General features: G+C 48.0%; 1 protein-coding gene across 1 annotated transcript in view; it reads right to left on the bottom strand.

The window, feature by feature from the left end:
* Window positions 1–25373, bottom strand: part of LOC141552142 (putative acyl-CoA dehydrogenase 6) — a 34122-nt gene that overhangs the window by 283 nt on the left and 8466 nt on the right. Inside the window, exons 2-8 of the mRNA XM_074284610.1 lie at window positions 24198–24318; window positions 19414–19543; window positions 18409–18515; window positions 12168–12335; window positions 10512–10685; window positions 9498–9659; window positions 9158–9308 (exon numbers count right to left, since the gene is read on the bottom strand). Of these exons, the coding sequence (XP_074140711.1) occupies window positions 9158–9308; window positions 9498–9659; window positions 10512–10685; window positions 12168–12335; window positions 18409–18515; window positions 19414–19543; window positions 24198–24318 (1013 nt within the window). The remainder of the gene's footprint in view (window positions 1–9157; window positions 9309–9497; window positions 9660–10511; window positions 10686–12167; window positions 12336–18408; window positions 18516–19413; window positions 19544–24197; window positions 24319–25373) is intronic.

Raw genomic sequence — 25373 nt, 5'->3', positions numbered from 1 at the left:
GGCCAGCCAGGACTGTGCCAATCCAGTCTGGCCATTTTTAAAAAGAAATTACTTTTAACGGGCTTTTTAAGTTGGAGTTCCCAGTTCTCTCCGGCCCCTTCCTTGCCCACACGTGAAGCCGCACAGAGCGCCCCACGCCATCCATTCCACCCACAAGCGCCCTGCACCTGGTCCACCCCCCACCATGTGCTTTGCATCGTGGTCCTTCTGAACTCTGGATCTCTGCGGCTCTGAGGAGCCAGGCCCAAAGCGCCCCTCACAGGGAGACCCTGACTTCCACCAGGCTCCCAGAGCCTCTGACCTGACCCTCCCCCACCGCAGTATCCCAGGGCCTCTTTAATCTCCTTTTGGGCCCCACTGATGCACCCTCCGCTGCTCCAGCCCTGAACGGAGCCACGGTTCCGTCAGACCCGGCTTCAGGAGGAGGTTTCTGCGGTCGGGGCAGGTGTCACGTGGCCAGCTCCCAGGTGTTAGCTGCCTCAGCTGGAGTTGATGGGAATAGGGAGGGCCCGAAGGGCTTTGGGCCTAGGGCTCCCCTGGGGGAGGGCGCAGAGTCTCCCCCAAAAGCTGTGTTTGGTGTTGGGGAGCCGTCTCCAGCCGTGAATGAAGCTCCTGCCTGGGAGCATGTGTGGTCACTCCACTGTCCAGCCTGAGGGGACCTGAATTCACCTGGCCCAGAGGAGGGAAGGGGCTGTCCCTGCTATGTCTGGTAGTCGGTGGGGCCTTGGGAAGGCACGGAGACAACGGTCACTTCACTGACATTGCCTACCTCAGTTTCCTCGTCTGTAAAATGGGAATATTAATCCCTACCCGCCAGGGCTGTCATGAGGATCACATGAGGTAGTAACTGTACAGTTATTGTAAACCTTAACGTGCTCCGTAAATTCTGGCCGTTATTACTGTGAGATTCTGGGTGGGGGAGGATGCAGGGGGTAGGAGACATACATATATACTTAGAAACATGCATATTTTGGGAGGATCCAAGCGGAGCTGGGGGGGAAGCTGGCCAGGCCACTCAGCTATGAGATGCTATCATAGACACCCCTTGGGGCTTGAGCAGAATAGAATCCGGGGTGAAATAATCCCCTGAAACGCTGGTTTCCCATCTTCTCTGAGGGTGATTTGGACCCCCCCGCAATGGGGGATGGGCCGAGTGTGACGGGTTTGGAGTCAGGATTCTTGCTATAGGACAATGCTAAACAAGCCTCAGTTTCCCCATTTGTAGAATGGGGGAGGCCTTATTAGCACTGTGTGAGAAAGTACCCTGTGAGCACAAGGTGCCCTCTAAAGGCAGGGTATTCTTGATTTTTTTTTAAAAATAGTTTTTCTTTTCAATTATGTGCAAAGTCAGTGGTCTTAGAAAATTTTTTTCCCTGAGGCAATTCAGGTTAAGTGACTTGCCCAGGGTCACACAGCCAGGAAGTGTTAAGGGTCTGAGGCCACATTTGAACTGAGGTCCTCCTGACTTCAGAGCTGGTGCTCTATCCACTGCACTATCTAGCTGCCCCAACATTCATTTAAAAGAAATTTGTGAGTTCCCATTTTTTTCCCTTCATCTCCCTTTCTTCCTCCCTAAGACGATAAGCAATTTGATGTATGTTGTACGTGTGCAGTCATGTGAAACGTTTCCATTAGTCGTGTTACAAAAGGATAAAGACTAAATCACAGAGAAGAAAGTGGAAATCGTGGGGTCTGCCTTCAGACCCCAGCGGTTCTTTCTCTGAAGTGAACGCCATTTTCCATCTCGAGTTCTTCAGAATTGTTCTAAGTCACCGTGTGGCTGAGAAGAGCGAAGTCGTTCCCTGCTGTTGCCATGACTTTGTACGATGTTCTCCTGGCGCTGTTCCCCATTTGATGGGAATCCCGTCAATTTCCAATTTTTTGCCACTACAGAAAACTGTTGTAAATAAACATAGAAGTATCTATTTATTCTTACAAATAAGTCATTTCCTCCCTTTTAAAAATCCCTTTGGGATATAGATCTAGCCATGGTCTTGCTGGATCGAAGGATATATATAATTTGATGACCCTTTGGGCAGAGTTCCAAATTGCTCTTCGGAATGGTTGGGTCAGTTCCCAGCTCCACCACTGGTAGTGTCCCGATTTTCCGCATCTTCTCCAGCATTCATCATTGTCCTTTTCTGTCATATTAATCAATCTGATAGGGGTGAGATGGTGCCTCAGAGTTGTTTTCATATGCATTAGTTAGATTTTTTTTTTTTTTTTTTTGGTATGACTATAGATAACATTGATTTCTTCCTTTGAAAACTGCCTGTTCAAAACAATTCTGATCCAGAGGAAAAGGACCTGTTTGTACAAGAAATTTATAGTAGCTGTTTTTGTGGTAGCTAAGAATCGTAAATCAGAGGGATGCCCCTTAACTGGGGAGAGGCTGAATAAGCTGTGGCACATGATTGCAATGGAGTATTGCACGAAAGGAAATAAGCTGAATAATTTCAGAAAAACCTGCAAAGATATACACAAGCTGATGCAGAGTGAAGTAAACAGAACCAGGAGAATTGTGTATGTAGTGACTGAAGAAGCATATTATCCACCTCCAGAGAAAGAACTGATATTATTTGAAGATTGAAGCATGCTATCTATTTCTTTTACTCTTTCATTTTTTTCTTTTGTTCAAGTCTTCTTGTACAAAACTATTACTATGGAAATGTCCAAGGGTTAATGTTGAAAAATTATCCATGCATATGTTTTGAAAACAAAAAGCTTTTTAAAAATATGGGAATATTTTCTATCTTACTGGGGAGTTTTCTTCATAAAACTAGCTACTAGTTTTGTTAGCTCAGTAATTTTCATATTTTCAGTTTTATTCTCACCTTTAATTTTCAGGATTTCCAATTTGGTGCTTAATTGGGAGTTTTTATTTTTTCTAGGTTTTGTTGTTGTTGTTGAATGCCCTATTTATTGATTTACTCTATTTTATTGATGTGAGGGTTTTCCCCTAAGTACTGCTTTGGCTGCATCCCATAAATTTTGGTGTGTTGTCCTATTGTCATTCTCTTTGATGAAATTATGATGTATGATCTGTTCTTTTACTCTCATTTTTTAGGAGTAGATTATTTTGTTTTCAATTAAATTTTCATTTTTGTTTCCACTACCCTTTTTTCAAATTAATTGATTTTTCTTTTCGCAATATGACCTAAAAAGGAAGCGTTTAACACTTCTGCCTTTGTACATTTGATTGTGAAATCCTAATATTTGGTCAATTTGGGGGTAAGTGCCATGTGCCACTGAGACAAGAGGGTATTCTTTTTCATTCCCAGTCATTTCTTCTCCAGGGGTCCATCATATAAAACTTTTCTAAAATTCTGTTCACCTTCTTTACTTCTGTCTTGCTTATTTTTGTGGTCATCTTTGTCTAGTTCTTAGAGGGAAAGTTGAGCTCCCCCATGAGCATTGTCTATTTCCTCCTGTAACTTACTTAATTTTTCCTTTAAGAATTTGGATGCTTTACCACCTAAACATATCAATATTAAACACATATATGTTTAGTATTGATATTAATTCATTGTCTATAGTTCCTTTTAGTAAGATGTAGTTTCCTTAACTCTTAATTAGATTTATTTTTGCTTTGTCTGAGATCATCATTGCTACTTTTGCTTTTTTTTTTTCCAGTCTTTTACTATTACTTTGTATCTCTGCTTTAGATGTGTTTCTTGTAAACAACATATTGTTTTTAATCCACTCTATTTTATGGACGAGTTCCACCCATTCACATTCATAGTTGTGATTACTGTGTATTTCCCTTCATGATATTTTTCCTTTTGTTTAAGGAAAACTTTTCTCTCTGTCTCTTTCACCTTGTTCTGTTTTGTTTTTGATCACAACCTCCACAAATCTGCCCTCCCCTTTGAAAGTCCTGTTCCCTTTTTCATTTCCTTACCCCACCTACTTCCTTACAGTAAGATCAATTTCTATACCCAACTGATTACATGTTATTCTTTCTTTGAGCCAATTTTAAGGAGTGAGGTTCAAGCAAAGCTCAGTGCACCCACTGCTATCTTCCCTCTCCTGTCATGGGTCTTTTGCACTTTGTCGTGTGAGGTCATAACCCCATTTCACTTCTCCTTTTCCCTTTGTTCCCAGTATAATCTTTCTCATCCCTTAGCTTTTATTTTTGTATATTTTGCATATATTTTTGTATATCAGTCATCTCGTGCCCACAACCTCTATCTATGTCCATTTCTTGTAACTGCACTAAACAGTGATGCAGTTCTTAGGAATTACAAGTTATCTTCCCATGTGGTGTACAAACAGAGTAGCCCATTGAATCCCAGTGCTTTCTCTTTCCTCTTTACCTTTTTAATGTTTCTTTTGAATCATGTATTTGAATTTTTTTTTTTTTTTGGTTTAACTCTGATCTTTTCATCAGAAAAGCTTGAAAGTACTTTACTTCATTGAATAACTAGTTTTTCCTCTGAAAGATTATACTGAGTTTTGCCAGATAAGTGGTTCTTGGTTGTAATTCTAGCTCTTTTGCCTTCTAGAACATCATATTCTAAACCCTCCAATTCCTTAATATAGAATCTGCTAAGTCCTAGGTAATCCTGACTGTAGCTCCCTTATATTTGAATTGTTTCTTTCTGACTGACCACAAAATTTTCTCTTTCACCTGGGAGTTCTGAATTTAGCTATAATGTTCTTGAGAATTTTCATTTTGGAATCACGTTCAGAAGAAGATAACTGGTAGATTATTTTAATTTCTACTTTACCTTCTTCTAGGATATCAAGGCAGTCTTCTTTGATAATTCTTAAAGGATGATGTCTAGGTTCTTTCTTTTTTTTAGTCATGGCTTTCAGATAGTACAATACCTCCTAAATGAGCTCTCCTGGACCTGTTTTCCAGGTCAGTTATTTTTTCCTGTGAGATATTTCACATGTTCTTCTATTTTTCTCCATTCCTTTTGCTTCGGTTGATTTTTGATATCATAGTCATTAGCTTCCACTTGTCCAGTTCTAATTTAAAAAAAATATTTTTTCATTTAGTTTTTTTTGTTTGTTTGTTTAACTTTTCCCATTTGGCCAATTCTACTTTTTAAGGAGTTGGGCTTTTTTGTTTGTTTGTTTGTTTGTTTTTTTAATAAATTTCTGTGCATTTTTTCCTATCCCTTGTAATTCTTTTATCAAGGTTTTCATAATTCTTTTATATCAGTTTCATTTCTTTTGCCGATTTTTCTTTTGCTCCTCTTACTTGATTTTTTAAATCATTTTTGCCTTCTTTGAGAAGTTCTTTTTGGACCTGAAGTCAATTCACATTTTTCTGTGAGGTTTTGAATGAAGTATTTTGATATCATCCTCTTCTGAGTTTGTACTTGATCTTCCCTGTCACCATAATATCCTTCTATGGTCAGGTTCTTTTTCCCCCCTCATCTTTTCCAGCCTCTGTTGTTCATCTCTGCTCCCATGTGGAAGAGGAGCTGCCCTAAGCTTCTTGGACCTTGGACTGCTGTTCCCAGCTGTTTGTCTGGAGTTGTACAAGTACCACCACCTCATCTGGTGCTATGGAAAGGGGGCCTGTCAGCTGACCTACTATGGCACTAGTGCTATAGGAAAGGTTTTCAGGAGGCCTGGAGATGTGCAGGCATTGGGGAGAGGACTGGTGCTAGACCAGGGTCAGTGAGAAGAGGGAGCAGCCCACCTGGGGCCTTGGTCACTCACCTGAGCTGAAGTTCGGGGCCTCCTGCCAACTTGCTGATGCAGGACATGCTGCTGACTTGCCTGGACACTACCCGCCCTGGACTCCCCTTTTACCCAAGTGAGACAGACAACCCAACAGCCCACCAACTCGACCTGGGCTGGAAAAAAGAGTGGGTTACAACTGAAATCACTGAACAGCCACCGCCTCCCCTCAGGGGCTCCTGTAACGCCCCCTTCTTTACTGCAGGGTCACTTTTTGTTGTTTGGCTGTTTGTTCCTGTCTGACCATTCGTGACCTTCTGGCCCACAGCAGGCCAGGCCCTTCTGCCCTCTACAATCTGAGCTCCTGCCCATTGCGTCCGTGACTCTCTCCGCCCGTCTCCTCCTCTGCCGTCCCCCTTCTCCTTTTGCCTTCAGTCTCTCCTAGCATCAGAGTCCTGCCTTCCCATTATGTGGCCAGAGCATTTCAGTGTCACCTCAGTGTCTAGCCTTCCAGTGAGCAGCCTGGTTTAATTTCTGCACGGATTAACTGACTCAATCTTCCTGCTGCCCAGGGGGACTCTCAGAAATCTTCTCTAGCTCCACAGTTTGTGAGGGTCCCTTCTGCGCCTCAGCTTTCCTTATAGACCAACTCTCCCAGCCGTGCACTGCTACTGAAAAAGCCCAATTTGATTATACGGACCTTGGTGGGCAAGGTGACTGCTTTTTTTAGCCTGCCGTCCAGATTTGCCATAGTTTCCTTGCAAAGGGCAATGGCCACAGTCACTGGCCGCAATGATCTTTGAGCCTAAGAATACAAAGTCTGCTTCCATTTCTTTCCCCTTTCTGTGGTAGGAAGCAAGGGGACCAGTTGCCAAGATCTTTGTTTTGGGGAGTTAAGCTTCAAGCCAGCTGTTCTGACATCAGAGTGGTATTGCCCACATTTCCGAGATTATTGGGATCTCCCCTGGCAACTGCAGTTAGATTCAGGATGTTATAGATGCATTCGTGGATGGATTTGAGATCGTGGCTACAAAGAGTAATCATTAAAGGCTTGGGAGGTCTCTCATGGAGCGCCCCCAGGATGCCTCGTTGGGCCGGTTATTGAAATTGTTTATGGTGACTTGGACAAAGGTACTGCCGGGAGGCAGGTCAAGTTTTCAGTTGAACAGAACTACAGAATAGCTAATATTCTGTGTGGCAAAGTCAGTGTCTAAGAAAGAGCTGGAAGACTTGAACTTTGGACCAGATTGAGTAAGGTGAACTGAAGCAGGGCCACAGGTTTCACAAGATGGCAGGTGGGTGATGGTAATTTTTGAGAGGCTTTCTTCTGATAGAGATCTAAGTTCTAAATCAGTTGAGTAACACAGCGTCCTAGAGGGACGCCCTCGGGGAGGCTTGTCTTAGGACAAGCAGTTGACAGCTAAGGCTCTTCAGCCCCAGGTAGAACATGTAGACTTTGCTCTTTGCTCTGTGAGTCACATTGCGGAAGGACACCAACGTCTTGGAGGCCATCCAGTGTCTCCTGGGTCCAAACTGGCATATTGTGATTTTTTGGTAGGTGTTCACATTGCCCTGGGGAGCCAAGATAGGGAAGGCTTCCAAGTTCTTTACCCTTTACAGCCAACCACTTTGGCCTAGAAAAGGGAAGACTCGAGGACATGGGCCCAGAACCAGGAGCAGTGGGGAGCAGGGAAGGGGAGAGGCATGAAGATGGAGCCTGACTGGCAGAATTCTCTGCCAAGAACTGCCCCGAGGTAGGACAGTTTGCTCTATCACAGGGTTTAAAGCAAGGCTTTAGGGTCAGTTGTTGGGGACAACAAACATTTCACAAATGGGTTGAGCCATTTTGCCACCGAGGTCTCTCAGCAGTTCTGTATTTCTGAGTTTCTCATTTTCCTGTCTTCACTGAATGGTCCAAGTGACAAGTCTTTTTGGGAGCTTGATTCTGAATAGAAAAGAGCTGGTTTTCCCCATTAGATGGAGTGCTAGTGCTCAGGTTTCGTTAAGGCCATGGGGAGCACAGGGGGCCATCTAATTCTGTACTTTTCAGGTGTGTTGGTTGATTTTAATATGAATGGAAATTTTACTTTAGCAGGACTTTGCTGCACTAATGATGTAAATACTATCGCATTATGTAATTACAAAACTAGCTTATACAATGCTGGGATCATTGAACCTTTGGATGTCTGATAGAATTCACTTGAACATCTCTCTAGATCTTATGATTTTGTTTTTATTTTTGTTTAATGTGGCAATTCAAAAATGAGCTGTTCAGGTTTTTTCAATGTTATTTTGAGTGATATTTTTGTTTTTGTCGATTTATTTTTATATATGTGCATCCTTTATAAAATAAGATTTGTTTTTGACTTTTGGTGGCATGTAATATTCCTTAACAATTTCTTCACTGAGAGAGCAGAACCAGAAGAACATTGTACACAACACCAGCAATACTGTGCAGGGAAGAATGACTTGTCTATCCTCAGCAATCCAGTGATCCAAGACAATCCCAAAGGATTCATGATGAAAAATGTTATCTGCCTCCAAAGAAAACTAAATGAGTCTGAATGCAGATTGAAACAGACTCTTTTTCACCTTTGTTTTTTCTTCTTTAGATCTGTGTTTTCTTTTATAACGTGACTATGTGTTTTGCATGTCTGTACATGATTGCACACTGTCTCAGGGAGGTGGGAGTAGGGAGAGAGAGGAAATTAGGAAATCCACATTTTTTTAAAACGAATATTAAAAATTGTTTTTACCTGGAATGGTAATGAAAAAATAAAATATTCAAAAATTTTTTTAAAATAATGTATAATAAATAATAATAATATAATAATAAAATGATTCATAGTGAATTCTTCCATATCATTACCATTTTTGTGCAGTTTGGTTTTTCTCTCTTCATTTTGACGAATTTAGCTAATTAGCCATTGAGTTTTATGGTCTTGGAAAAATGAGGCAGCCAGCAACACCTCATTTCAGCTCTTGCCCCTAACATGCTGACTGTGTGACCCTGGCCATGTCATTTTGCCCTTGAATGCCCCGAGCAATACTCTAAGAAGATAAGATGGTGTGGGTCCTAACTTGCATTGAGAATTTTCTAGACCAGAGGAATTTCAACTCTATTCCAATCCCTTAAATGAATGAATGAAGGAGCTTGCTCTCCCTGCCCCTTTTCACTTCTTTCCCGATCTTTTGGAAGTCCCTCGAATGCCTTCCCTTGGTAAGCTCTGGGCTCGGTTGTGTCTCCTCTCCGTTTCTCTTGTGAACGGAGGGACTCGGAAAATACGTTTGCAAGGACAGCAGCGGTTTTCTCCAGCCCTAGGCTGTGTTCTAACCTCGGCTGCCACTTTCTCCCGCTAAGTGCCTTTCTGCCTTACCGTGCGGGAACCCTCGCTTTTGGCCTTGCGAGGACATGGAGAGCTCCAGGAGGGCCCGTCTCTCTCCCCAACGCTGAACTGGGGCAGGCCGGGACGGCAGGACAAAAGGGAGGGAAGTTACCGTCTGTCGGACCCAGGCTCACCTGAAGAGTTTGCTGACCAAGGCTTGGTGCGTGTATCCCATGCCCCCCCAGTACTGGAGACAGCTGTCCGTCACCTCCCGCGAAAGGCGCCCGGCCTTCAGCTTAGCCATGGACACGAGCTTGGTGACGTCGTGGCCCTGCATGTGCTGGGCTGGAGATGGAGAGCCAGGGGTGAGCGTGGGGGAGACACCCTGGGAGAGCCGCCCTGGGAGAGAGCTGCCCAGGGAGAGAGCCGCCCAAGGAGAGAGGGCCCCTCAGAGAGAGCTGCCCCGGGTGAGCTGCCCCTGGTGAGCTGCCGTGGGCCCCGAGCCCTCCCCTCCTCCCGGCCCAGGCCACTCACCCACGGTCCGGTAGAGCAGCGAGCGCAGCAGCTCCAGCTCGGTGGCCAGCTCGGCCAGGCGGAAGTGCACGACCTGGCTGTCCAGGAGGCGCTTGTTGAAGAGCACGCGGTCCCGGGCGTACTCGATGGTCTGCTGGATGATGTTGGCCAGCGGGCTCAGCACTGAGGGGCAGAGAGAGCGGTGTGGGGCTTCCGGGCGTGACAGAGCCCTAACAGACCCGAGTCCTGGACCCGGCCCGGGAGTCCCCACAGCCTGCCGAGAACCACGGGAGTCTCAGCCGAGTCCCTGCCCCGCTGTGGAAAGATGGGCCCAGAACCAGAAGACCAGGCCATTAAATCAAGCTGCCTCAGCGTGAACGTCGTGGGCAGAAATACGCGGGTGGAAGGGCCCTGTAGACGCCCTGAGAAAGGCAGGCGTCCAGCCGAGGCACGGCTCAAGCCGAGCAAGCCCGGGTCTCCCCTCCACCGGCAAAAGTGCGACTGCTCGGACAGCCTCAAACTCTCCTGCCTTCCTTCCCTGATCAAACGAGATCCTCAGGGGAAAAGCATTTAGCGCACAGTGGGGAGGGAGGTCTCCCCCCCCCCCTTCTCTTCTGTGTGCTCCAGTCTGGGCAGCCCCCTACCCCAGAGTGCTGATCCAGAGGCCATGCTGGTTACATGCTGTGGAACACACGGGGACTTTGAGATAAAAATCTCTGTGGACACAGGTGTCCATCCCACAGGGACACGGGCGCTCCATCCCGCAGGGACGCGGGCGCTCCATCCCGCAGGGACGCGGGCGCTCCATCCCGCAGGGACGCGGGCGCTCCATCCCGCAGGGACGCGGGCGCTCCATCCCGCAGGGACGTAGGTGTCCATCCCGCAGGGACACGGGCGCTCTATCCTGAAGGGATGCACGTGCATCCGGCTTGCTCCTGCCCCAACGGCCGGCGCCCTGAGGCTCGTGCTGTGGCAGTGGCCAGCGTGGGTGAGTCCCAGGGGGCAGGAGGCCCCTCCCTGCCGGGGGGCACTTACCCAGGGCTGAGGCAGACAGCCGCTCCTCCTGGAACTGCAGCATCTGGTAGCGGAAGCCCTGGCCTTCCTCACCAATGAGGAACTTCTTGGGCACTCGGACGTCTTCGAAGAAGACCTGCACGGTGTCGGAGGCCCACATGCCCAGCTTCTCGATCTTCTTGGAAACACGAATGCCTGCGAAGGGCAGAGACCCTGTGAGCCGGGCACGAGCCCCAGGCCCGGCCCAGGGGCCTGGCCAACTGCTCTTCTGTCCTTGGCACTAAAAGCAGGGCTCCAGCACAGGGACCTGGGTTCTTTCACCATCCTGGACCCTTCTTCTTGGCACCTGGACAGCCTGGCAGGCTCGAGCCCCTCTGAAGTCGGTTCTGGAGACTCTGCCCCCTGACTCACTGGCAATGGGGCCGGAGGGAGAGAGTTAGCTGGCACACAGGAGCCAATGTTTGGGGGCAGCACAGAGGACCTTTCAGAGGCGGGGGCTGGTCAGTGATGGGGGTGGGTGGGATATAGGTGGAGACACGGCTCCCTTGGAGCCTCTTCCAGGCTGAGAAGCCCACTCCCAGGCCTGGGGGGAGTCCAAAGCCTGCCTCCGAGGGCAGCAGCTACCTCCAGAGCAGCCCACTTCAGACTCCCAAGGCAGCCAACCCTGCGGGGGGTCTGCCAGCGTGGATGTAACTTCCGCTCCTTGGGACGGAGCCCTGCCCCACAGACCTTGCCCCATTCTACAGGGTTCCCCTCTGCCCATCCATCTCTGGAACAGGGTGGACGGCTGCTCTTGCACTGTTCATTGACCATGCTGTCTGCTTGATTTCCTCTGCACCTGCCGGGGGTCTTCTCGGCCTGGACGAGCCTGCCCCCGGTCTCCGATCTCTCCTTCCCTGAGCCCAAGCAGCCCTCCCAAGGACTCTGTGAGCCGGCCCCTTCCGGCCCTCGAGCCAACACCGGCCTCTGCTGTTCCTGGAACACAAGTCTCCCAGCCCCAGACACTCTCCTTGGCCATGTTTGGAAGTCTCCCCCTCCTCCTCTCTGCCCCCTGGCTCCCTAGTGAAACCCCGCCCTTCTGCAGGCAGCCCCTCCCCACGCCTTCCTGCCTGCGCTGGTGAGCTGGGACCCAGTGGGCTCTGCCCGTCAGAGCTCCTCCAGGGCAGGGGCTGGGTTTTGCCTCTCTCTGTATCCTCAGCACTTAGCACATTTGTTCTTTAGTCCTGTCACGAGGACCCTTCCTGACCCTATTTGGGATTTTCTTGGCAGAGATCCTCCTCCTGCTCGTTTTACAGATGAGGAAACTGAGGCAAGCAGGATGAAGTGACTTGCCCAGGCTCACTTGGCTGATTTGGAAGGCAAGAACTCCTAACTCCAGGATTCACGTAGCTGCCCATTCTGGCCCCTTGGAGCTGCTTATTAAGTGCTCGTTGGCCGACTCAGCCACGGCTGGACTCACACAATTGTGCTCCATTCTCCCCCCCAACCATCCCCCACTCCGCACAAGCTGCTTAGCTGAACTCTGAGCACCGAGGCCGAGAGGGGCCAGTCACAGCCGGCCACGGGCGCCTCTCCTGGGCCGCGGTCCCCTCACAAGGCCGGAGTCCTGACCCGCAGGCCCATCCACAGCCCAGGCCTTCCTGGTCCCCTCCAGCAGGCCGAAGTGCCCCATCTTACCCGCCAGGTTCATGGGCAAACAAAGGAGAGACTTGTTGAGGTGGGCGGGCCCTGCGCTGGTGTTGGCCAGCAGACACATCCAGTCAGCCTGGCTCCCGTTGGTGGTCCACATCTTGCTGCCGTTGATGATGTAATCACCCCCTTGGAGCACAGCCCTTGTCTTGATATCTGTGGCAAAAGAGGAAGGAGGAAGCTGATGGCTTTGAACAGTTACTCCGGGAAGGTTGGGGTGAGGTTGTGGTCCAGGAGGCACCCGGGAACTGTAGTATCGGCGCACAGTTACAGCAATGCCCCAGCCTTTGTCTTGCTAGGTTCTGGGGGGGACAAAGACAATGGAAAGCGCTTACACTCTCACAGACTTCATTACATCTAGACCCGCGCTCTCTCGGACGGGAAACTTGAGCTACCGAGAAGGGCAGGGGCGCCGAGATCCCACGACTGGCCGGAGACACAAGTGGGAGGGACTGCGCCCCATCCCTGCCTGCCCCCTCACCCCAACCTCCCCCCCTCTTTGTAGTCATCCTTTGTGGGGGTCCAGGTCCAGTAGGTCCCGCTGTGGCTGATCAGGATACCAGCTCAGAAGGTTCTCCCACAGATTGGGCACAAATGGTCCCCGTGAACGTTTATGCATCTCACATTTCTTTTTGCGTTCATGCCCTCCACACATGGGGAACAGCGCCTTCCCCGACGGGGCGCGCCGGGCTGGGCGGTCTCACCACCGAGAGACCCGAGAGTCCTTGGACCCTGCCCTGAGAGTTCTCCCAAAAGAGTCCACTAGGCAAGTGCACATGTGTCTAAGAAAAGTGTGGCCAATTCCTCGGGCCTGGGCTTTGTCAGCTCGTCTCACAAAAGACCTCAGGGTCCGAGCCCTTGTCCTGCCAGCTGATCTTCAGAGTCTTCCTAAGAGAATTCACGCGGAAATGATCCCGTTTCCTGGCATGGAGCCGGAAGCCGTCCAGGCTTTACCGGCACACAAGGTCAGCCCAGTGGCTCCGTCTGTCAGTTGGGGAGGCAGTCTAATACTTCCCTCCCACAGCTGAGAGCTTCCCAACCGCTGAGCTAGGTATGTTCTATGTGAACGTCCCGGGAAAGTAAGCAAACTGCTCAGCATCAGTACTTCTCCACTGGCTGGATTGGGTCGATGTATGGACGGGGCAGCGCTGCTTGGTGCAGAACTGTTCTTTCTAATTTGTTAGACCCAAGTTAGCACAAGAGCCAGAGAATCATCCATGGTCTTGCATCTCAGCCTTAGAGGCTGCACCGAGGGCACCATCATCAAAAGTCACGTTATCACCACCATTACGCAGCATTGCACTAGAAACGTTGGCTTTAGCAATGAGAAAAGGAAAGGAAATATAAAACTACCCTTCCCTCTTTGAAGATAATATGATGTCGTACTTAGAGAATCATCCAAAAACTTACTGGAAACAATTGACAGCTTTAGCAAAGTTGCAGGACATAAAACAAACCCACACAAATCATCCGCATTTCTATAGCCCAGCAGCAAGAGATGGAGAAATTCCATTTAAAATAACCTTAGACAAAATAAAACATTGGTGGGGTCTACCTGCCACGAACACAATTCTGAAGTCACGTAGCAACTCTCCCTCTTCTTTGGTCTTGGTGCGTGGTCTTTTCAAGTTAGATAATTGACCATCAGGGTGGTAGCTGACTTTAATACTGTGTTCATCCCCATTGAAGGCATCTAGGCCTCCCGTACCCCAACCCAGACCAGTGCCCTGCCCCGGACTAGCCTTGCTGACCTCAATATTCTCCCAGTCGGGCTTCAGATCCAAACCCCAGCATTTAAAGCCTGGTCCCAACCTGAGTTGGCAGCCTCAGTCTACATTATTCACTTTCACATGAACCTTCTCCCAGCTCCTTCTTTCCTGCACCCCCTCCCTGGCTCAGCGTTCTTGCCCTGACGGTTTCCCAGGCTTGGGATTTACAGCTTTCTCATTTTTGCCACTCGGAATCCTGAATTTCCTCCAATGCTAAGGCTGAGTGCCATGCGTCTCCTCCATGAAACTCCGCTCAGGAGGGCCTCCCCCCAGGGGCAGCATACAAGAGGGGAGAGAAAGCACCGAGTTCAAATTCCACCTCTGACAGACACTCCCTCTTGTCCCCTAGTGAACGGTCTGCTCTGTCCTGCAGGGTAGTGATTAATATTGGCCTTTTTAGGTATCCCTAGCAATTATCTCAGTGCCTGGCACATAGCAGGTGCTTAATCAACGGTGACTGACCACTCATGTCCAGAGCTAACACACACACTGCCCCCAGCTGAAGGTCAAGCTCCTTGAAAAAATCCTCTCTATCCAGGGTGACTAGTAGATCGCTTCCATTCTTGGAGCTCCTCTTGCAAAAATCTTTACGTCCATTGCATTGTGCTTATTTGTCTTTTCAATGCTTTTTAGCTCACTCCTGGCTGTCCACATCTTCTCTCCAGGACTCTAAGATACCCCGAGGAACTGAGATATATCGGTATTGCCATCAAGGTGTTTCCACCACCTACACCCAACTTTATTATTTATTATTAGCTGCACCCAACTTTAATTTAACCAACTAACATCAATCAAACTTTACTAAGGAATATTGCTTCAAAGCTCTAGAAAGAATGGGATTCCAGTCGTCTCTAGTTTTCTGTGATCACAGTATCATTTCTGCTGCTTCTCCCATCGATCTTTGCCCTCAACCCAGTTTTCAGTCTCACTTTGTAGTGAGAATAGTTTGTTCGTAAACTGTGATATTCTGCTCCCACCTCCCAGCTTCACCAGATAAGCTTTTTCCTTACTCCTTTCTAAAAGTTATGCCCTTAGATGCAGCCAAAGCAATTCTCAGGGGAGATTTTATATCTCTAATTATTTACATCAATAAAACAGAAAAAATGCAGATCAATGAATTGATTATGCAAATACAAAAAATAGAAAAAGAACAAATTCAAAACTCCCAATTAAACACCAAATTAGAAATCCTGAAAAATCAAAGGAGAGAGTAATAAAATTGAAATTAAGAAAAATCATTGAACTAACAAATAAAACCAGAAGCTGGTTTTATGGGGGAAAACTCAATTAAATAGACAAACCTTTTTGATTTTAAAAAAGGAAAGAAGGAAACCAGTTATCAAAAATGAAAGTGATAACTCACCATCAATGAAAAAGAAATTAAGACAATTGTTAGGAGCTATTTCATCCAGTTATATGCCAACAAATTCAGCAATCTAAATGAAATGGATGAATATCTACAAAATATAAATAACGCAGATTAACAGAAGAAGAAATAAATTACCCAGTCTTAGAAAAAAGAAATTGAGCAAGTTATCAGTGACTACCTAGAAAAAAAAAATCCCCAGGATTAAATGGATTCACAAGCAAATTATACCAATTTTTACAGGAGAATTACTCCCCAAACTATAATGCTGCAAAGAAAGTATTTTTTTAATGAGTGAGGCGATTACAGCAAGATACCTCGAGGATCAAATACTTTGCTCAGGTGGAATTTATGCCAGGAATGTAGGACTGGTTCAATATTAGGAAAACTATTATCATATTTGACCACAACAATAACAAAACCAATAGGAATCATATGATTATCTCAATATGCAGGAAAAGCCTTTGACAAAATACAGCACCCATTCCTATTAAAAACATTAGAGAGAATAGGAATAAATGGAGATTTCCTTAAAATATAAAGTAGCATCTATCTAAAGCCATCAGCAGTCATTCTATGCAATGGAAAGAAGCTAAAAGCATTCCTAATCAAATCAAGGGTGAAACAAGAGGGCCCATTATCACCACTGCTATTCAATATTGTACTAGAAATGTTAGCGCTAGCAGAGAAGAAAGATGAAGGAATTAAAATAGGCAATGAGGAAACAAAACTATTACTCTTTGTAGATGATATGATGCTATACTTAAACTAAAAATATATTTGAAATTATTTAAAATTTTAGCAAAGTTGAAGGTTACAAAACAAACTCACATAAATCATTAGCATTTCTATATACTACTAACAAAGCCCAGCAGCAAAAAAGATAGAGAAATTCCATTCAAAATAGCTGTAAACAATATTAAATACTTGGGAGTCTACCTGCCAAGACAAACCCAGAAACTGCAGGAATACAGCTGTAAAATGCTTTTGCACAAATCAAGTCAGCTCTAAATAACTGGGGAAAATATCTATTGCTAATGGGTAGGCCAAACCAGCATAATAAAAATGATAATTCTACTTAAATTAATCTTTTCAGTAATATACCAATCAAATTTTCAAAAAAATATATTACAAAGTTTGTTAGTGGGTATTGACTTAATGACTTGGTATTCTGAGATATCTGGAACTACACTAATAAAAGCATAATATATATATATATATATATATATATATACATATATACATATATATATATATATAAAGAGAGAGAGAGAGAATTCATCTGGAAAAAACACAAGCTCAAGAATGTCAAGGGAATCAATGAAAAAATGAAAAGAAGTCTTCATACCATATCTCAAACTATATTATGAAATAGTAATTATCAAAGAATCTGGTAATGGCTAAGAAATAAGAATGGCAATTCAGTGAAATAGATTAAGTACAAGTTACATTATAGTAAATGATCATAGTAACCTAGAATATGATAAACCCAAAGATCCAAGTTTTTTGGAACAAAAATTCATCATTTGACAAAAGCTATGGGAAAAATGAAAAATAGTATGGCAGAAACTAAGTATAGATCAACATATCACATTGGATATCAAGATAAGGTTAAAATGAGTCCATGATTGACACACAAAGGGCGATACCATAAGCAAATCAAGAGAACACGAAATAGTTTATGTTTCAGATTTATGGATAAGGAAAGAATTTAGGACAAAGCACAATATAGAGAGCATTGCAAAGTATAAAATAGATAATTTTGATTATTTAAATTTAAGAGTTTTTGCACAAGCAAAATCATTGTGGCCAAAATTAGAAAGAAAGCAGAAAACTGAGGAAGAGGGGAGTTGCAAGACCTACTTTCTTAAATATATATAAAACTGAGCCAAATTTATAAAAAAAAGATTTCTTCCACAATTAATAGATGGTCAAGAATATAAATAAGCAGTTTTCAGAAGAAGAATTCAAAGCTATCTATAGTGATATGAAAAAAATCGCTCTCACTCTGGGCCAGAAAAAAAATGAAAATGAAAACGACCCTGAGGTACCACCTCACACCTATCAGATTGATTAATATGACAAAAAAGGAAAATGTTGATTGTTGGAGGGGTGGGAAAACGAATGCATTGTTGATGGAATTGTGAACTGATTCAAGCATCTGAGAGCCATTTGGAACTATTCCAAAGGGCTATAAAGCTGTGTACATCCTTTAATACAGCAATACTACTGCTAGGTCTATCTCCCAAAGACATTCCAAAAAAGGGGGGAAGGGATTTATTTGTACACAAAAAGGTATACAGTTATTTTTTGTGGTGCCTAAAAACTGGAAATTGAAGGGATGCCCATCAATAGATGAATGGCTAAACAAGCTGTGGTGAATGATTATAATGGTCCCCTTTGCCTCCTTACATTAAAATCTGAAGCCCCCTTTTTAAACCCATCTTTTGTAGATGTGTGGATAGACATGGAGAAAGATGAGTTTTATTACTAGCTTTTTTCTTGGACTTTAATACTTTTTTGAAGTTCTGTGTGTCTCAGCTGCCATTATTCTTTCTGCAATGCAGCTGCTCGCTACAATAGCCCTTCACTGGATAGACATGGGAAGTTCATCCCTCCTCCTTTGCATCTTATTTTCAAATCATTTTGATTCAGTTTGTAAAACACAAGGCAAACGTATCCTTAAGGAGCCCTCATCTGTTAGGTGCTCTCCATCCCTGACCTGTTACTCACACATTTTTAAAGAGAATGGTCTAAGATTCCAGATAATCATTCTCATGTCCTCTTTTTCACCCAACTGCCCAAATCTTGCCTTTGAATTTGTGTGTCTAGTTCTTGGCACACAGAATGATTCACTTCTGTTCTCTTTTCTGAATCCCTCCCTTTTCATGAGTATCTGGAGATTTGACCTTTTCTAAGAGGAACTCTAGGAGCTACTGTGAACTCCCAGTGATGGCTTCCATTTAGCACCCAAAGGGACACAGCCAGGATAGCCACTCACAGCCACCTCCATCATGGGGGAGCAGGCCCATTAGTCTAATTTGAGAGGTGTTGGGGGTCTGTCGGGCTCTTTGGGCTGCTCTCCTCCACTCACTTGCCACATCAGACCCTGCTCCAGGTTCACTGACTCCGAGGCAGGCCACATAGTCTCCAGCAATGGAGGGTACCAAGAACTGCTGCTTCAGCTCTTCAGAGCCAAATCTGAAAATGGGAGAGAAGAACACAGGATTCAAACGAAAACTGGAAAGTGTTTTCCGGATACCAGGACCCCCTCCCCCCCACCAGTTCTAGCCATGGCCGTGTGTGCAAGTGCTTCCTCTTCACTTTTAAAACACGAGACCAAAGGCAATGGCCCAGGCAGCTTTCCCACATGCCCCTCTCCAGCTGTTTGGTCCACAGTGGGCTCACATAACTGAAGAGCCAGGAGACAAGGGGACAGTAACGGAAGGTTAGTGCTTTGCTGCTTCGCTCTCGGGGAAGGCGACTCTGACAACCCAGTATTTCCCAGACTTCTCTCAGTGGCCTTCCCTGGGTAGTCAGGCTTACTGGGAAAGGACTGAGGGATTGTTCAAAGGACAAACAGCTAGGAGGTGGATATTTCACGAATACGTTGTATAGTGAGCAGTATATACACATAATCCAGGACTTTTGAAGTCAGCTGTCAGGGCTAACAGGTTTGAGGGGGGCAAAGAAATCTCTCCACTGTGTTAATTGTCCCAAGCCATCTCAATAGATTTTGGATAGAAAGTGCCATCTGCATCTCAAAAAGAAGGAAACTCAATGTAAACCAACATGTGCAATGCACTTCTTTTTTTCTGTTGGTTTTTGATCTTTCCCAAAATCTGCTCTGATGTGATTCATAAAGGAATAGGTATTAAAAATAAATAAATCTACTAGAAAAAAAAACTAAATTAAGTGATGAAAAGGCCATGCTCTGGTTCCAGGATCAGGTGGACACTTTTCAGATCAAAGCCATTCCAAGTAAGCGTGAAAAGGCCTGGATCGATGGGCACTCCCTAGAGCATCACTGCCCGAACTGGAAGTCTGCTCATGTGAGGAAGCTGGGCCACAGCCCGGGGGGGTCCGACCCCGATGATACCTTTCGAGAGCAGGAGTGGCCATGTCCGTCTGCAGCAGGACGGCCATGGAGATGCCCAGCCCGGTGATGTTCCCCAGTTCTTCCGCCACTGCAATTTGATGAGACAAATCCAAGCCCTGGCCTCCGTACTCTGCCAGGGAGGAGAGAATCAAGGTCAGGGATGAGAGTCGGGCACGGCACCCCTCCCCCTGGGGACCCTGGCACCCCTGGCAGTGATATGGGTCCCACCGCCCTGGTCCTGTTTTGTACCATGGGGGCAGAGGGGTGCATGTGCTAGGATACCCAACAGAAGCTGAGCGAGTGTTTGTTAGCTGGAAGCCATTTCAGGATCTCCTCAGTATGTTTCCTGAAGGCTGGCACCCAGAATTCAACAGAACCTGCCTCGTAGACACCCTCAAGGGGGGGAGAATCCATTCCCTGCCTGTCCTGACGCATTGTCACTCAACGGAGCCAAGACTGGGCGTGGTCCTGGACAGCAATGCCCTCCCCAGAGATCCCTGCCGGGGGCACCCTTGGGCTGTCCTGCTCCATCCTGTCTTTGTGCAGCCGATCCTCGGAACCCGGAGGAAGGAGCTGGCACTTGTCACTGAACTGCACACTACTGCATTCTGGCCTGGAAATCAAGCAATGGAGGGCACCAAGAACTGCTGCTTCGGCTCTGATTGTCCAGGTGATTTTGCAATCTTGCTGAGAGAGTGAAGGTCACTCCGGATGGACCTGGGGCTGATCCCTGCACTGCCAGGAGCAGAGTGGCCATTTCTCTCTGAAAGGGGCTGATGATCTAGTTAACATGCAGAGAACTGAACCAGCTGTATGATCCTGGGCAAGCCACTCAGCCTCCACCTGCCTCAGTTTTTTCAACTGTAAGATGGAGATAATTAGAACACCTGCCTCATAGGGTTGCCGGGAGAATCAAAGGAGGTAGTACTGGTAAAGTGCCCAGTTAGGTTAGGGTCTCCTAGCACATCGTGGGCCTGCCCCATAGCTGGCCCGTTGGGAGACCCCCCCCACCAAGTCACAGTTGTGCTGTCACAGACCAGACAGATGCAGAAGACATAGTTACAATGTGGGCTAGAAGATAGCTCTTAATCTATAGGAAGAAAGACCCTGAAGCTTTACATCGGGAAGAGTTTCAAAGATACACGGCGACACCGGGGAAGGCCTCGTGGTGCTGTCGATGGCACGGGATTTGGAGTCGGGGGTCTGCCTTCAAAGCTTGCTTCTGCCATTTAGGACTGCTTTGGCTTTGAGCAAGTCACTACAAAATGAAGGCATCGGACTAGACCAAAACCTGTGGCCCTGGGTCCAGTAATCACTCACACTGGGGGAGATGACCAAAATCTGCCAGCAGAAGAGCTGCAATTGTGACTGAGGACAAATGCGGAAGCCGCCTGGAACGCCGAGCCCGGAAGGATGGCCGGACACCCATTCCTCTCGGCAACGCAGAACCACAGGCCCCGCCCTGGAGCCAGGCGGCCGCACTCGTGGCCAGTGCCCTCTTTGATAGCCCCCCTTCAGGAGACGCTGAAGGCAAAAGGAAGACTTGGGAGTTGCCCGTAAAGACTTGGGGATTGTGGGAAAAATGAAACATCAATGCACTGTTGGTAGAATTGTGAACTAATTCATTTGTTCTGTGGAGCAATTTGGAACCGTGCCCAAAGGTCTATAAAGTCCCATATACTCTCTGTCTCAACACCACCACCACGAGGCCGTACCCGAATGAGACTTTAAAAGGAAGGAGGAAAAGGACTTATGTGGACAGGACTATTTATAGCAGCTCTTTTCTCAGAGCAAAGAATTGGAAGCGGAGGGGATGCCCATCGATTGGGAAATGGCTGGATAAATTATGGCGCGCGGTTACGATGGAATACGATTGTGCTTGAGCAGGAAACCCTCAGAAATCCTGGAAAGTCCTCCAGGAGCTCAGGCAAGCGAAACGTGCCGGAGCGAAGTATTAGCAATGTTGCGGGACCATCAGCTGGGAGTGCCTTTGCTCATCCTGGCAATACGAGGATCCAGGACTCCTCTGGAGGACTTAAGGTGAATAGTGTTATCCAAACCCGGAGGAAACCGCGTGTATCCGAAGACAGAGTGAAGCTTCCTCTTTGTGTAACTTTAGTTTTCCTGAAAGGGTTTTTTGGGGGGTGATATCTGTTTTCTTTCACAACATGACTTTTATGGAAATGTTTTGCCTAACTTCACATGTCTTCTTAAAGGGGGGAAAAGAAATCTGGAATTCAAAGTTTTAAAAGCACAAACTGGGGGAGGGGAAATAAAATACTAAATAAGAAGAAGAAATGATCATCAAGGGAGCTGATCCCCAAGAAAGGCTGAAGAAAAGAGATAGGGCCCTTTAGGGCAACTGGGGAGGGGGACACCTCACCCCCGATGGCGTCTGAAAGGTGGGAGGAGAAGGAGGGTCATCAGCGGCATCTAAGGCGGCCAGAACCTGGGAATGGCGTCAACGGAAGGATCAGAAGTAGCTTGGCGGGAGGGTGGGGGGGAGACTCCCCAAAGGAGGGAAGAGTGGGGGGTGAGGTGGGGAGCTTCCCTGAGGATGATCACAAGGTCATTGGACCTTCGATGAAGAAGCTGAACCCCAGAGAGCAGACCTGCCGCAGGCCACGAGGGACTGACCCATGGAGGGCTTTGTGGCGGTTGGACATTTTAGGGTTCAGAGAGATCAGGGCCTGCCTGGGAGCAGCCAGGAAGGAGCCAGACTGAGACGGGGCCGGGGGGCCGGGGAGCAGTGGGGGGGCAGACTTCTAGAGGAGCCTGGAACGGGGGGCTCGGAGAATGCCCTCTCCGCCTCCCGGGAAACTGGCGCCCACAGCAGCCAGCGCTGGTCTCATGCTGAGACAGGAGTCGGGGAGGGGAGTGTGGGGGGCAGTTCTGGAGGGGGGAATGTCCGCCTGGTGAAGACCAAAAGGCACACGAAGGAAAGCCGGGCAGCCGGCGAGGTGACAGGATGCGGGACTGGCGTCGGCCTCCCGACCTACTTGCTGATAGGGTCCCCAGTGGGATCTTCCTCACCTCCTCGGGAGCCCCGCAATGGCCTCCCAGCATCTCCAGAGCCTCCACCCGGGAGCTCCCCACCCCGAGCTCCCCACCCCGGAGTCCGAGTGTTGGCCGAGGGACCCCGCCTCCTCCTCAGCCATCTCCCAAGGCCGACGGGCCTCAGGGAGCAAAGGGAGAGTTTGACAATCGCCTGAGGCTCTCTTTCATTCTCTCTCCTGAAAGGAGGCAGGAGTGGACAGCACCCGGGGGTGGCTGGCCATCCAGGGCTGTGTGTGTTAGGCTGGCGAGGGCCTGGAAGAGCGGCCAGAGGAGCCCGGGGGGGGGGGGGACGGCCCCTCCCTCTCCCCTCCCTCTCCCCTCCCGTCCCCTCCTCCTCAGCTTTCCGCCCGTCCATCCCCGGGGGACTGGGCCAACAGCGCAGGAAGCTTGGAAAGGAAGCGTGGCCCCGTGCTGATAAATAGCAGGAAACTGCTTCGCTTTTCCGGCTGCCTAAGGCAACCACCATCACGCACCCCTCAACACCCCCTCCCCCCACCCGCCAAAGGAAAAAAATTGTCATGTTCTCCTGGAGCAAGACAGGCTGCAGGGAGGGCAGAGACTTCCCAGAACCTCCCCCTCCCCAGCCTGGGCTTCGGGGGACCCCTGAACTGCACCCCGCGACACCGGCTGCGAGGCCGGAGCCTTCTCTGGGACAACTTCTCCCTCCTGGGAGTACCCCTGGGGTTGTGGGGGGGCTGAGCTCCCCCACCTGTGAGCGTCACTATAGTGGCCCACGAACAGGGACTTCTGTTCCCTGCCTCCGTGTCGCAGGTTGAATTGTTCTTTTTTCCTTTAAGGGAAGGACTCGGAGGCCGTTGCCTGAGGCTTCCAAAAGGCCAGAGTTGAGTTCATATGCGGCCTTGAGGCCCCGAGGAGCCAGGAGTGACCTCAGCCTCCGGACCGGCCACTGGGATGGACATGAGATCCCCGAGAAGACCGTGTGTGGTGAACTTGATGCCTTAGCCTGAGCTCCCTCTCTCAGGTGTAGGGGGGGGGGGGGTGAAGGTTCTGTTGAATCTTTGCAAAATTCTTTGTAAAAAGAGAAGCGAAATAGAGCCGGGGACCTCAGTCATTAGAGGCTGAGCCGGGGTTCAGCCATCCTCAAAAGCTCAAGGGTGCTCTTAAAGCCCCTGAGGGAGGAGCCCGCCAGACATCCCCGTCTCCCAAGGGCAGCCTGATAATCCCTGGGGGGGCAGAACCCACAAGAATCCCTCAATTCTTCAGGGGGTACCTTGGAGCCCTTGGGGGACAGGGAACTTCCCGAGTGAGACTACAACGGACACAACACTGAGAGGTGGCCGACCTGGTCTTAAAATACTCTCCAAATCCCTCAGCCTAAACCCAGCTGTCGCATCCTTAGCGTCAGTCCCGAGATCAGCTTGAAGGGCCGGCCCCTCCATAGACACTAATTCTCCTTGTCCTTTCCTGCAGTCCTCCGCATTCGGATGAATCAGCATTTCCGGGGCCGTGGGGAGGCAGCTCCCTGATCCCTCGGAGGAAATCCCTCCTTCCCAAACCCGCCAGAAAGAGGGGGAACCTTTCTGCCTCCAAATGAGTGGCCCCCTCTTGATTGGTCTCAGACTGAGCAGAGTTCTCAGTGAATCTACAGCAATCATCCCCTCCAAGCACACTAGGGAGCACACCAGCTTTCAAAAATACCCCGCAAAGAGCAGCTCCACCCCCAGTGTTTAATGGAACCACTGGAATCCTCCCATGTCCCCTCTTACTTGTGGCCTTGTTCACCCCCAGGAAGCCAGCTTGCCCTAGAATCTTGAACACATGGTGGGCTGGGAAGCATCTTTCTTCTTCCCATTTGTCCACAAATGGGTTAATCTCCTTATCGATAATCTACAATGAAAAGAAACACAAAAGCCATCCCGTCAGGGAAACTTTTCCCGCAGGAGCCCCGGGTCCATTCTAAAATCCCAACTGATCCTCAGCTCTGCCTTCTGTTTTTCAAGTGCCGGGTGTTTCCTGACCCGTGTCCAGCTGGAATGAGTCTTCCCCGTTTCAGAAAGAAATCCTCCACTTTTCTCCAAAGTTTGAGGCTGAATCAATAGCAAACTGCCCTTTCACCCAATGCCTTTATTGGGAATGCGCTAACCGTCCTTGGATCACGTAAAGGACGTGGCCAGACCAGGAGTGAGGGAGACCTGGGCTCAAACCCTGCCTGCCTGCACAGTAAGCGCCTTGGCTGCGGGACCCCCGCGATTCTTCTGAAGTGGGAGGGAAACTGTTCCCTTTAGAAGCTGCGTTCCCTTTAAGACTATCACTCTGAAACTGTGCTCCCTTTTGATCTGTGATCCCAGGGGCGGCTAGGGGGCACAGCGGACAGAGGACCAGCCTTGAAGTCAGGAGGACCTGGGTTCAAATCTGACCACAGACGCTTAAGACTTCCTGGCTGTGTGACCCTGGGCAAGTCACCTCAAGTCACCACCTGCCTCAGCAAAAAAAAATCTCACTGATCTGTGATCCCTTTGAAGTCTCAGCCCCTCCTGGGGAAGGCCCCAGATAAGTTTTCTTTCCGGGATGCAGAGCCTTGGATTCAATTAGAAATCCTGGTCAAAAAACCCCCCTTTGAAGTGTTGCTGATTCCAATAGGAGATCCGGGCTGGATACTGATAAGCATCTAAACCTGGGGACTCCTTTTCCAGGGCAGTTTCGGGACTCAGTCCTTGCCGAAGGCCTAAAGTAGCATTCTCAGCTGCTAGGACCCTCTGCCACGGAGGAGGCATGCTCTTCTCCGTGCCAGACTCCATTTCCCTGTTAGGACTTTGCCACTGTCGAAGTCAATCTTCTAGCAAACTAATTTCTATCCAACAATAAACTTTCATTTTTGCAATTAATAATTTGGGAATTTTTTCACTTTAAGCCTGCGGCTGACTGAAAGGGGATTTTTTATT

Source organism: Sminthopsis crassicaudata, chromosome 1 (genome assembly GCF_048593235.1).
Source record: "Sminthopsis crassicaudata isolate SCR6 chromosome 1, ASM4859323v1, whole genome shotgun sequence".
Lineage (NCBI taxonomy): Eukaryota > Metazoa > Chordata > Mammalia > Dasyuromorphia > Dasyuridae > Sminthopsis > Sminthopsis crassicaudata.
Note: the sequence above shows the minus strand (reverse complement) of the source record. Positions and strands in the feature narration are given on the sequence as shown.